The sequence below is a fragment of the Grammomys surdaster genome, unplaced genomic scaffold (assembly GCF_004785775.1).
Source record: "Grammomys surdaster isolate TR1022 unplaced genomic scaffold, NIH_TR_1.0 330, whole genome shotgun sequence".
Lineage (NCBI taxonomy): Eukaryota > Metazoa > Chordata > Mammalia > Rodentia > Muridae > Grammomys > Grammomys surdaster.
In genome coordinates, this window is record NW_021604749.1 from 3,779,093 (window position 1) to 3,792,170 (window position 13,078).

Consider the following 13,078-nt stretch of genomic DNA (forward strand, 5'->3'; position numbering starts at 1 on the left):
ACTTTCCTCTGGTCTGAATGTGAATGATGAAAATGGGTGTTTTCCCCCCTGGTGGTTTACAGCCTGAAGATTGCTCCCTGCAGAGACTGCTTCTAAGGAGATAACTAAACCTGCCTCCTTATCCAGCTGTAAGTAATACCCTGCCTTTTTTTATTTATTTGTATGCAATAATCCCACCCCCTTGTTCAGCTATATGCAACAACTTCACCTCCCTGTTCAACTGTGTGTAATAAAAATACTGAGTTTCAGGGCACTGTAGCTTCTCCATCAGAAAGCCAGTGTACCCAATCCCAGCATTTCTCAGTACACATGTCTGTCCTTTACTCACACTCTTGCTGCTGACAGATAGGTCAATCCCTGGGGATACAAAAGGACACCCAGCTGAGGAAATGGTTCAGGCAGTAGAGCTAAATCCCCAAAAACCCTGTGAAAGTACCAGGTATGCAGATGCACACCTAGAATGCTAGTGCTGTAGAGGCAGAGAACGGAGGATCCTGCAGACTTGGTGCCCAGTCAGCCAAGATGAGTTAATGATGGATAGTGATAGAGGAAGACAACCAATATTAGTATCTGGCCTCCATGAACATGTACATGTACGTCCTCCACACATATACCAGACATTCAAACAATCAAACAAATAAAAATAGCTTTTTCAATTTTTGGAAATTCAAAGGCCCTTTGTACAAAAGTATCAAATAGAAAGGAAGTTGTGAGCTAGCTGTTTGTGTGATGTGTCCTCCAGACATATAATATAAATGGATCTCCCCAGGTGCACTCTGAAGTGCTTCAGAGGTATAGGTAAGTTCATTACTAAGTCTTAGCATCTAAGATCTAAGGAATCAAATTTTCAAGCACCCTTAGAATTAGCACCAACCCCACCCACTCACTCCCCTACTCCCAGCCACCGGATTTCTCAAGGGATATGTGGATTCAGAGAAAGCACAGCCCAGCTGGGAGCTGTGAGTGAGGCTTGTATTCCAGAAGTTGATCTTGATTCAGCCTTCCCTGAAGGCAGATACCCTGTGACTCTCACCCATCTACAAGGCAATTCCCAACTGTCACCTATAGTCACCAAGCTTCCCCTACAGTGAGAAATGTGGTTGTTTTACTTACTGGTGGACTCTGCCTACACTACGAATGATTCCCTCTCAGGCTGGAAGGGAGAGAGGCTATGATACTGAAAGAAAATACCAGCCTACTTTGTCCCTAAAGGGATGAGAATCTTGTTTCTGAATAATGACAGAATTTAAAAATAAGCACACAGAATTTTATGGATTTTTCTATGGACTTCCAGTTGGACTCTGCAGTTTCCTTTGAAGGTTTCAAATCAAACGAGTCTCCCTCTACCTCTGTAAATCTATGTGTGCAGTGTGTATGTGTGTGTGTGTGTATGTGTGTGTGTGTGTGTGTGTGTGTGTGTGTGTACATTCTCACATAAATATCCTTATTTCTGCTCCCATCAATCATGTAAAGCCCCCTAAACTCTCTGTAAAAGATCTAAATAAAAGTCACCATGAAGGAGATAATAAGATTATGAACATAGAAATATCCACTGATCCCTACATAGAGATTCTAAGAAAGAAAATTAGTTTATCTGTTACCAAGACTTTGACACCTTGAAGATGGAATCAATAGTGTGCACCATCCACCTTAACAACCTTGTCTTTGTTCTTTTGACCAAAGTTGGAGTAGAGAGAAGCCATTTAGAGATTTTCTGGCATTAATCAGGAGTCATCAAAGGCTTCTGCTTTCATTGAGTTATATTCACTCCCAATCCCATTATTTCTTTCTGAAATAATTCTCATGCCAACTTCAGTAATTTCAACAAATAAATATAGATTGTGAATAAGTAAATATGTATTAACTAACTTAGAATGTAAATTATTTTCTCAATGAAGATAGATAGATAGATAGATAGATAGATAGATAGATAGATAGATAGACAGATAGATAGATATGCATGTGTGCCAAGGACAGTGATCACAGTGATCAGCAGCAGCTGTGGTCCAATCCTGCCTACCACTAATAGTTGAGTGTCCTTGGCAACCGATAGTTTCTCTGATACTATGTGCTTGTTTGTAAAAGGGGTCAGTGAGCATTCCTGAGAGCTTCTCTAGAATTTAATGATGTAGAGCCTGCATAAAGGCTGATACAGAGCTGATGCCAATCATGGCAGCTATCTTCGGTTTTCTCTTGCTGAGATGAAGCACCATGACTGAAGCAATCTGGGAAGAAAAGAGTTTACTTGGTTATACATCCAAATCATAGACAGGAACTCAAACAGGGCAGGAATCTGGAGGCAGGAGCTGATTCAGAGGCCGTGGAGGTGTGCTGCTTATTGTCCTGCTCCCCATGGCTTGCTCTGCCTGCTGTCTTATAGATCCCAGGACCACTGACACACGAGTGGCACCTCTCACAATGGGCTGGGCTCTCCTACATGTGGGACCAGGAAACCTGGACAAATACAATGGTGAAATTAAGCAAGGTTTATTGAGAACTTGTTCTTAGACACTGTTCTATTCACTTTTCAATCATAGAAACATTCAGTTACGGCTACAACTCTATGACTCAGGTAATATGTTCTCATCTTACAGATGAGGGAAGCAAAGCACAGTGAGCCCTGCATTGTGTAAAATAGAACCAGGATTCAAACTGACAGCACGCAGCTTTACCCACTCTGCTTTACCCACAGCTGATGAACCCACCTGACACCAGCTCACCACCTCGCAGTGTAAGAAATAATCCCAGCACTTACTTGTACTTCTTTTCCTTTTCTGAGCCACTAGCAGCCGTTCGTGGAATATCTCCTAAAGGACTGTGGCTCTAGAAAGACCTCAAGCCTTCTAGAAAGAGCCTGCAATTAAGTTCCAGCTCTCTATGTACTTGCCTCTGAAGTCACACAGACATGAATTCAATCATAATCAACCTGGACTTTGATTTTACGTTGTTTCTTAGCGTCACTGAGCGTCAATCTCCTCAGCTGCAATGGAGACTATAATTGGATCTGACTGACAAATGTGAGACTGAGTGGTCACACAGCCTCAAAGCACTAGCAGGATGCAGAAAACGAATGCATCAGGTGCTTCTGTTGCTGCTGGGAGCCCAAACAACCCAAGCAGAAGAGAAAGGATTTATTTGGCTCATGGTTCGAGAGTACAGCATATCAGGCAGGAAAGGCATGATGGCAGCACTGAGAGGAAGCTGCTCACAGTGAGTCTGCAGTTAAGATACAGAGAGATAAATGCTGGCTTTCAGCTCTCCCTCCCCTTCCCCTCTCCTCTCCCTCCTTCCCTCTTCTTCTCCACTCCACCTCCCTCTCCCCCTCCTCTTCCCCTCTCCCTCTCTCCCTCTCCCCCTTCCTTTTCCCCTCTACCTCCCCTTCCCCTCTACCTCCCTCTTTTTCCTTTCTTCTCCCTCCCCTCCCTCTCATCTGAATGCATGTGCCTGCCTGTCCTATGGCCCAGGTCATAGGCTGCTCTGCCAGCATTCAAGATGTGTATTCCCTCCTCAGTTAAACCTCTCTGGAAAACAACCTCATAGATACACCCAGAGGTGTGTTTTCTAAGTGATTTTAAAGCCATTCAAGTAGACAGAGAGGATAAAACACCACAGTGATATTAACATTAATCCAATTCTTTGGGATAGAATTAAACAACTGAGCTAACAGCTGCCTCCTTTCTCCCCTTTTCAGAGTCTCAGATTAACATTTTTCTGCCTGAGTCTCTGTTATGACTTCCAGCCTAGAGCTCCCCAGGGGCCCAGAAGCTGAGTAGTCTATGGCCCAAAGACACTTTAAAATTGCTGAGACTTTGATGGTCTCACTAGTTAGGACTCAGACATGTCATCCTGCCTGGGGGGTGGGGTGGGGGTCATTTTCCCACATCCTGTGGATTTGAACTCTAATTTCTACCCAGATCCAGACTTCTTTCTCTCATTCCTATTTTAAACTTTCTCACTCAAAAGACTACTTTCTGAATAACATTGACCTTTAAAGACATGTTAAGTCTTATTCTGAATTTTCCATTCAATGTCCAACTCCGTTTCTTATTTTGCCTCCTTTTTTGAGTTATTAATAAAGCTTCCTTTATGTATAACACCATCTCTCCATACTATGAATGTGTGTTGCACAAAGACATTGTTGCAGTGACAGTAATTATTTTGAGGTTTAATACAGTCAGGACAAGGCCTGACAAAGCTGTACAGGATCTCTCGCCCAGTATCTTTCAGTGGAGCATGCATGGTGTCTTTTGTATTTTGGTACCTTTAAATAGGTCCCTTTCTCTCTCAAAACCACAACTAATATTTGAAAATTAGACCCAGACATCCACTTCTCCCAGCTTTCATTAACCAAGCAGAAAGCCAGTAAGACAGAACTGTTCTTTTTGACTTTTGAATATTTTTTTTAGTTCTTTACTTGGAACTCCTTCCCTTGAAGTCAAAATTTAGTGCTGATATTCCCTTCAGCTTTCAGCGTCTAATGTGTACACTTACAGCTCTGCTCTATCAGAACTGACAACTGTCTAGGTAGACCCAGAAGGGTAAGGAGCGGAGGGAAAGGAGCTACATCTTTGGTTCTGGATGCTTCATTCTGATGAGAGGAGTTGTCTGGTGAATGAGGACTGAGTGATTCTGACACAACCAGGTCTGTTCTTCACTGACTCCCACCCTGCTCTCTCCTCAAGGATCTGATTCCTGAATATTCCATCATCTGCCTCTCAAAGCAGAGGACAAGACAACAGGAAACACCAGTGGGAGGTCAGAATATGAGAAGACAGGCAAACCATGGCTGGTGACACTGAGACATCTAGAAGACATTTAAAAAAAAAAAAAGACCAAGTGTGGCTGTCTTTCCAAAGAAAATAACTGATAATATTTGTGCTGAGTAATATGATTTGTGCTTTCAAGCATGGTACCTTCTCGGTATTTAAAGGCTGTTCTGATGAGAACAGCCATGATATTAACAAGTCATGTGTTGCTATGTGGTGAAAAGTGTCACTATCCAAACAACCATCTCATGTAATTTAGTGAGATCCATCAAAATGCTCTTTCCCAGGGCTGGAGAGATGGATCAATGGTTAAGAGCCCTTACTCTTCTGACACAGAACCTAGATCCAGTGCACTCACATGGTAGCTAATAGCCATCTACAACTACAGTTCTGGAACATCTGGTCTCCATGTGGACACACATGGTGCACAGACATTCATGGGGACAAAAGAGCCATATATACACATTAAAAAAATCTTTAAAAATAAAAAAACTTTTGTCCTAAGTGTACGAGCTTTGAACAGGGACTCAGAGTCATTTACTTGGTGTCTGAGCTCAATTGTCTCAGCCATTAAGAGAGTTTCTTTATCTCCTCATTGTAAAGTGACCTTGTCTGGCTAGAAAAGAACTAAATAAATAATATATGGGTAAATATTAATGTATTTATAAATTAATGTAGATGCTTCAATGCAAGTGCTTGGACCTGGTCAATGACAGGCAAGTACCCCACTACTCACCACTGTCACTCTAGGGGTCTTTGGAACAACAATGGCTCTGGCAATAGAGGTTGCCACATTCATATTCCAGCATAACTTACAAGCTACTGACCTCAGCCAAGCGATTCAGTAACGTGATCATGTATAATAATACATCCACGAACAGTGATGAATGGCCATATGACTACTGTGAGGAATAAAAGGGGTGGTAGGTGCTTGGCCCAGGACCTCAAACATTATATTAACTCATTTATATTAGTAATTGGGTGTTTGAGAAATCTTTCTTGAACTTTATAAAATCATTATCATGGGGCAGGTGAGATGGCTCAGAAGGTAAAGGAACTTACCATCAAATCTGATGACCTGAGTTGGAGCCCTGGGACCCACATGGTACAATAATATAAACAACTTCCACAAGTTATCCTTTCACACACACACACACACACACACACATCGTGTCACATCATAACTTTCAGGACTCTATACTACTGAGCAGTGACATTGAAGGGTCAGAGGCTTATTTCTGTGGTGTGAGTACTGTCACCATGATCAGTTTCAATCTATGAGAATGAGGACCCTGGACACAGAGCTGGTAAGAAATTCTCAGTCTCAGGCCACTTAGACACCACCTCCTTCCCAGCATCCTTCTGGGGAGGACTCATGCATCGTGTCTCAGTTCAGGACACCTCCCCAGAAGGTGTGGGCTTCCCAGGGCAGAGGAAGCAAGAGAAGCTGAGTTTGAGTGTATTCACAAACACATGTTAGATGTCCCTATAAAAACAAGACACTCTTTCTGTACTTTAAACAGGTAGAGAAGTATCTGAGGCATGTAACCATGAGAAGCAGAAACTGAGTTTAAAGACACAATTCAAGCAGAAAATAAGAAACACATATTTTCATGATTCCATTTATTAAAGAAAATCAATTCCTTACAGTATACCTTTCCAACTGCAAAATTCACTTTAAATTTCTGAAAAGAGTAAAACTAACTTTTAAAAAATGCTGGGCAGTTAAAATGCCCTGGTTCAAAGTTGGGCTTTTTTTGTTTTGTTTTGTTTTTTTAAGTAGGCAAAAATATATGCTGAGAGAGATAGGAAGCATTATGAAGGGGAGTCACCTGTGACAACCTGTCATGTTAGCCTTGACACAATTCAACTTCTGCACCTATATAGCCACAGAAGTCAGAGGGGTGTGTGTGTGTGTGTGTGTGTGTGTGTGTGTATGTGTGTGTGTATAGAGAGAGTGGGGGGGATTCCCTAGGATGAGTTACTCACTAATGAAGATTTCCCTTTCTATTTCATGTAAAAAATAAATTACATATAAATAAGGGGCTGAGAAGAGCTAGCATGTTAAGTGAGCACAGTGTGCCTCCTCTCCCATGCTCACTACACAAAACTCTCCTCCATATTGCTACACAGCAAGAAGGAATCCACAAGCCGCGGCTGGACCAGCTGCTGGAAGTCAGAGTCCTGAAGGCCTTCGGGACAGACCCCAGCCAACCGACGCAGGGCAGCCTGGGGAGAGATCAGAAGAGAAGAAACTATCAGACTAGGCCCCACGTGGGTATGTGCTTCCTTCACCTGCCCCGAGAGATACATTTGAGAAATGTCATGCACTAACCAAGCAATTTGATCTGATTACCTGACTCTTGTCCCATGATACATTTTTAAAACCACTCTGGGAAACTATTCATTTTAAAGATCTGTTTTTAAGGATCTAGTCAACTAGTGATGTATATAAGTTCAAAATGTGTTACTTCCAGAGACTGGGACTTCCAGAGGCATCTATGAACTCAAATTTTTGGTCTCAATGCTGTGAGTAACTTACAGAAACCAGGGTTATTCACTCACCCAAAAATTGCAGCAAGTCCCTCACAGAGAACTGTAAGATGGGAAGGGAAGGAAATGGGAAACATGGAGTCTAGGGAGATAAGGATGCTGTGACTGAGAAATCCAAGTCAAAAGAGGGAGAGCTGGAGACAGGACAATGAGACAGTTCATCTGATTACCCCACTGCACATTGGGCTCACTTCTACATATCCTGAGGATATGTCCCTCCTGTTCTTTCCCAGTCAGAAGTATTCATCTATTGTCACTTCCGCAGTGAAACCATCTTTGGTTACCCTAACAAAGGAACAATCTGTGTCCCTCTTGCTATGCACCCTCCCCAAGGCTTGTTCTCAAGTCAGTCATCCCTGGATCTCACTCTTGGATGCTCAAGTATTAAATGAAGACAGTGCCTACTGCCAGCTACTTTGCTATGGGAAAAAAAAATCAATGTTTGCTAAAGGCAATCTGTGCTATCCACTTTCCTCAAAACAAGAGAAAATAATTGAATTTTTATCAGAAAGAAGGCCTTGGAACAGAAAAGAGGTTCCCAACCCCATCCGTGCATTTCTCATCTTGCTGCCCAGAAGCCTGCACCCAATTTTGGAGTCTTTAATGGGCTAAGCAATGGATATCCACTAGCATCAGTGGTTGGGGATGTGGACAAGTCAACTAACTACAAAGTTAGACAATAATTAAGAGCCAAACTCAAGGTCATGTAAAAAAACAAAGGTCAATACAAAGGCTTTTCCCCTTAGAATCAGGGAAGAGATACAAACCCTCCTCCAAGTTAAAATACTGAGACCAGTGCTTTGAGAGAGTGGAAAAGAAAGAGCGTGGCTAGAAACAAGATGATCTATTCAAAAGGCCCAAGCCTCCAGAGAATTTCAAGAGTCTACCCCATGAGTGATATGGATTATATCAAAAGACAAGCAGGGAAACTAAGGTTATGCACTGTGTATTTCCTGCTTTTGTAGCACAGAAGGATCCTGGGAAACATCATCAGATAGGAATTTAGATATGAGCCTCCAGGGCTGAACAGCAGAGTTGTAGAGATGGTGTTTGTTTGGGGTGTGGGTCAAGACAGTGCTGCCAGGCAGAGTTGTACAAGACCTGGAAAGTGTAGAGCATTCAGGCCTAGTGCCAGGGCAGGGCCATACTAAGAAGGTCAGGAAGTGGACAGTGGTGGAGTAACTAGTGAAGAACATTGGAAAATTCCATGCATGTCTGATAATATCATGAGTCAAACTTTCATAGGAGAATGCACTCAGCATCCACATGGGGGATGGGCTAGAAAGGGACCCTCTCGGCATCCACTCACTTGCCCACAAGAAAATGTGCAGTCCCTTTCCAGTTGAAAGTTCTTGGAGTGATTGAAGATGGCAGCCAAAACTTCTATGTACTTTCTCAAGAAGCAGTAAAAATATCAGTAGTAATAGCAAGAAGCCCTCACAATGGAGGCAGCTTATAGTGCCCCAAGTGCTCCCTGTGTCCTTAACTTTACCTCTCAAGTCCTTCAGTCTGGCAGTTACTGCTGCCAGAGTGGTGAAGATCGGGGAGTTGGGGCCAATGATTATGTGCTTGTCAGCTACAAATGTCTTCTCATTTTGTTTGATAGAAAAATAGACCCAAGAAGGCCTGTGAACTTGAAGAAGAAAGGTTCTCTCTCTCTCTCTCTCTCTCTCTCTCTCTCTCTCTCTCTCTCTCTCTCTCTCTCTCTCTCTCTTTTCTACGAACTCTTCTCCAAACAGCATCTCTGTTGGTTGTCAGTGTTGTAACAAACTGGATCTTGCTGATGTCTGACATTTCTTTCAACAGAAATCTTCACAGACATCTGCAGACCCCATAATAGATGTTGAAGGTGCCTTCAAATCGTATTTACTACCGTGAACAAGCACATTTAAACATGCTATGTGCATAAGTATAGAACAGCCATTTTAACGTAATTGGTGCCCTTTTAAAACTCCACATTAATTTTCTATGCATTTAAAAATTACTCAGAAGTTGAGGGGGAAACTTATTAGGAACAAGGAATCTAAAGTGGATGGAGTGTTGGGGGGAGATAGAAGGGGTTAATGGGGATAAATCTGCTTGAAGTACACTATATACAGGTGTGAAATTGTAAAAGAGGTCAAAAACCTTCCCCAGACTTCCAAAGGCACAGAGGAGATAAGAGTGTCCCAAAGGTCCCAGAAAAAAAAGCAGGAAAGTGTTTTCCTGTCTCCACAACTATATCCTCACAACCTCGAAGAGGAAGCGACACATAAACTCACTCAGCAAATATTTACTAGATAAAACAATTATAGCCCTTTGATCTACTCAGTGACACACAACTCACCAAGGTACAGTCAGGATGGGCCCACTGATGGCAAGGCCAACTGCTTCTACAACTGCGAGGTGCCCATGTGGAACTCCCAGAAATGAGCTGAGCTCAGTGAAGAATGGGGCAAGAGGAAGGCTTTGCAATGACTCAGCCTGAAGGGACCTTCCACCCACTGCTTCTCCCATGTGTTCATTGAGTTCTCTTCTGAAAGCTGACAGCTTCTCCATAAGCCCACACTTCGGTCATTCTGCCACCTTGCTCTGTGGCTCATCACAGTCCATAGGAGGATAACTGTGAACAGAGCATGTGATGCCCATCTGCTAGAGCAGGTTAGTTCAGGGTGAACCCCTAGTCCCCAGAAGTGTGAAGTTCCTAGGATGCACTTGCTTGGGTTCAATGAAGAGATCTTAGCATCTGGTTGAGTAACCCTCACTGCCTGCCACGCCCTCTGTAGTCACATCCACAGCAGAGGGCCGGGCAGAATTTCCTCCTGGGAGTAAAAGGAGAAACCTTTCTCATAATTGTTCACATTGGACAGACAGCTGTCTACTTCCTGGCCCCTGTGTTCTGGGGGCTCCATGATATCAACACTACCACCTAACAGCCTCCAGCTCACCTCTCTGGTTTCAATCCACTGTTGGTAGTCCCTAGAACCTAAAGGCTCACTGGGGTTGTGGGGTTAGATGGAGAACAGCTTCTCCATCCTCACCTAGCATATGGCTTTCATCACATCAATAGGAAAGAGCATCAGAATTACCATTTTAATATGAGAAGGAAAAGCCTGGGAAGGTGCCAAGGTTTATCCAACTGTGGCAGAACCAGCTGCCCTGGCCTCAGTCCTTAAAGCCCCCGCCCCCCTTGGGGGGGGTATCAACTGAAGGCAGGCTGAGAACTCACCAGGCAGGCCACCAGGACAGCATCGCTACTGTTCCTCTCAGAGGGAGATCTGCAGAGCTCAATCAGGCGAGACATACCTGTACAAGACACAAGCAGATCACCACAACCGAGTTAGAGAAGACTGGCCAGGTGAGCCGGAGGTGTCGGCCAGCTTCACTCACAGTACATGCCTGTCTGCAGAGGAGAAGCTCAACCACCTGGAGGAATATTTCCAGGAGATTTTCTACTTCCTGCTCAAGGACAAAAAAAGTAGAGTGTCGAAGTCAAACCCACCAGTGCCACCAAATGCTGCAGGCATGTTGCCCATTTTCTCTGAGTAAGGCCTTTGGAGTACACACTTCCTGTATTACAAGTACAATGTTTAACATTCATGCCTATGCACTCAGGTCTCCCAACTACATTGCCCCAATTGGCTATGTCAGTCAGAAAATATATATTTAGCTACGAGTATAGAAAAAGATAAACCCCATTAACATTTCCGAGAGATTTACTGAGAAGGTGTTGCTACAAGCCACAAAGAACATATGTGACCTTGCTAAAACATTCATCAACCCACACAGACAAGGAGGGCCTGTTCCGTCTACCAGATATGCTTTGAGCATCAGTCTCCCAATTCTTATGTGCAGATCATTCTCCTGTCACTACTCAGGGCAGGTGTTGTGTCACCACACCAGGGCAGTGGTTCTCATCCTTCCTAATGTTGTAACTTTAATACAGTTCCTTGTGGTGTAGTGACCCCCAACAGTAAAACTATCTCATTGCTACTTCATAACTGTAAATTTGCTGTAGTGTAACATAAATATCTGTTATGCAGGGTGTCTGATAAGTGATCCACAGGTTGAGGACCACTGCTCTAGATCTTAGCATAGCATAGAGATTCTGGGACTATTCAGGCAAATAGGAGGCTAACAGCAACAGATAGAATTAATGGATATTCTGATCATAAGCAAGTGAAGTAGTGAATAGATAAATAATGAAGTCAATGAATTACTGAGAGACTAAACCTATGAAGAGAGAATGAGTTTTAAAAGTGAATAAAAGAATAAATGGTTAAGTAAAGGAAATCATCAGGTTCTAAATGGCAGGAGTCTGCAGGTGAGTCACTATTCTGGCCACATTTATCTCTTGTTACAGTTTAGACAAGAAGCTATGCCCAGGGTTCCTACCCCAGCATCTCTCAGCACACAGAGAATGGGGCTGATCTGGTTAGCCCTAACACTCTGTTCTCTTACAGCACCGTGACATCACAACCTCCATCCCAAGCTTCCCATTCCATTCTAGCCACAGCCAGCACCACTCACAGCTGAGCCTCACGGCCTCCTGAGCCACATCTGGGTCTCGGCAGAGGCGGGCCAGGGTCACTGCAGCTTTCTGCTGTACTCTTTCACAGGCTGCCACTTCTGCAGGCGTCCCAGACCTTGGCTTCTCAGACAGCATGCCCATGATGAGCTGGACACCTGGGCAAGAAGTGACAGACGGTTTGGACAGTTTAGACTCACTCCCACAGTAGAGCTTTCCTAGTAGAGCTAGCTAGACAGACGGATGCAGGGCTCAAGCAAAGGCTTGCTGTAGAGGAGTCTCAAACAGAGGTACCAGCTGGTTAAGGTTACCTCTTTCCTGTCCTCCTTCATAGAGATGTGTCTGATTCTAGGCACCAAGTCATTAAACTAGAAAGAAACATCTAGAAAGACACCTCCACTTTTTAAAACACCATTACTGATTTTATGGTATGTCTCACAATGCATTATATGCACAGTAAATAAGCAGTCCCCTCAAATACCCCAACAGCCTCACGGGCATGCCCATGGTAATTCTACTTTAAGGTCCAGAATGGGGTAAGCTTCTTACTCAAAGCATAGGGATGCTGGTTGGAACTTAAATGACTGCTCCTTGTCACTGAATGGGCTGCATCTGAGACAGATGCAGTCAGAGGTGCTGAGTCCCATAGCAGGAGCTGTCTCGGGCTTAGGCTGGAAAACCACTACAGCAATTTCATTCCAGATGGGAGCGCCAGACTGAGACTCTGTTCAGTCACCCAGGGGCTTCCTGACTCCTGCCCAAACAAGATCTGTCTCCTGATTGTTCTATAAAGCATAAACATGCACACACACGCGCACACACACACACACACACACACACACACACAGGCCAGCAGCCTGCCTTTGCCCACTTTCTGTGGGAAATGCCTCTTTCCCTCTTATTCCCAAATACCTTCCATTCTACAGGTTTACAGCAGAGGCCTGTCTTCTGTGTGAGCTGCACCGCCTCCCCCCACCTCCAGCCCCCAACATCCTAGTCCCAACCAGCCAGGTGAGAACTTAAACGAGACATGATCTAAAGACAGGTTTTACTTCATGTTGTTTCTTCAAGAATTATGTTGTATGTGAGTTGATGATTTCCATAATAATCTAAATTTCTGAATTGGCAGTAGTGACTTCACATATATTTCTATATGGCCAGAAGCTTATTGTTGTTGTTTGTTTCTAATTTTGTTTTGTATTATGACAGGGATGTACTATGTATCTTGGGCTCCCTTGGAACTATGTAGCTG

The 13,078-nt window shown here is 43.6% G+C and overlaps 1 protein-coding gene across 2 annotated transcripts in view; it reads right to left on the minus strand.

Annotated features, from left to right (window-relative positions):
* Window positions 1–6,372: 6,372 nt before the first annotated feature.
* The window catches only part of Insc (INSC spindle orientation adaptor protein), an 81,642-nt gene continuing 74,936 nt past the window's right edge, over window positions 6,373–13,078 (minus strand). For both annotated transcript variants that reach the window (XM_028778221.1, XM_028778222.1), the window contains exons 10-12: window positions 11,829–11,984; window positions 10,528–10,604; window positions 6,373–6,995 (exon numbers count right to left, since the gene is read on the minus strand). In XM_028778221.1, coding sequence (XP_028634054.1) covers window positions 6,867–6,995; window positions 10,528–10,604; window positions 11,829–11,984 — 362 coding nt within the window. In that variant the 3' untranslated portion in view covers window positions 6,373–6,866. The remainder of the gene's footprint in view (window positions 6,996–10,527; window positions 10,605–11,828; window positions 11,985–13,078) is intronic.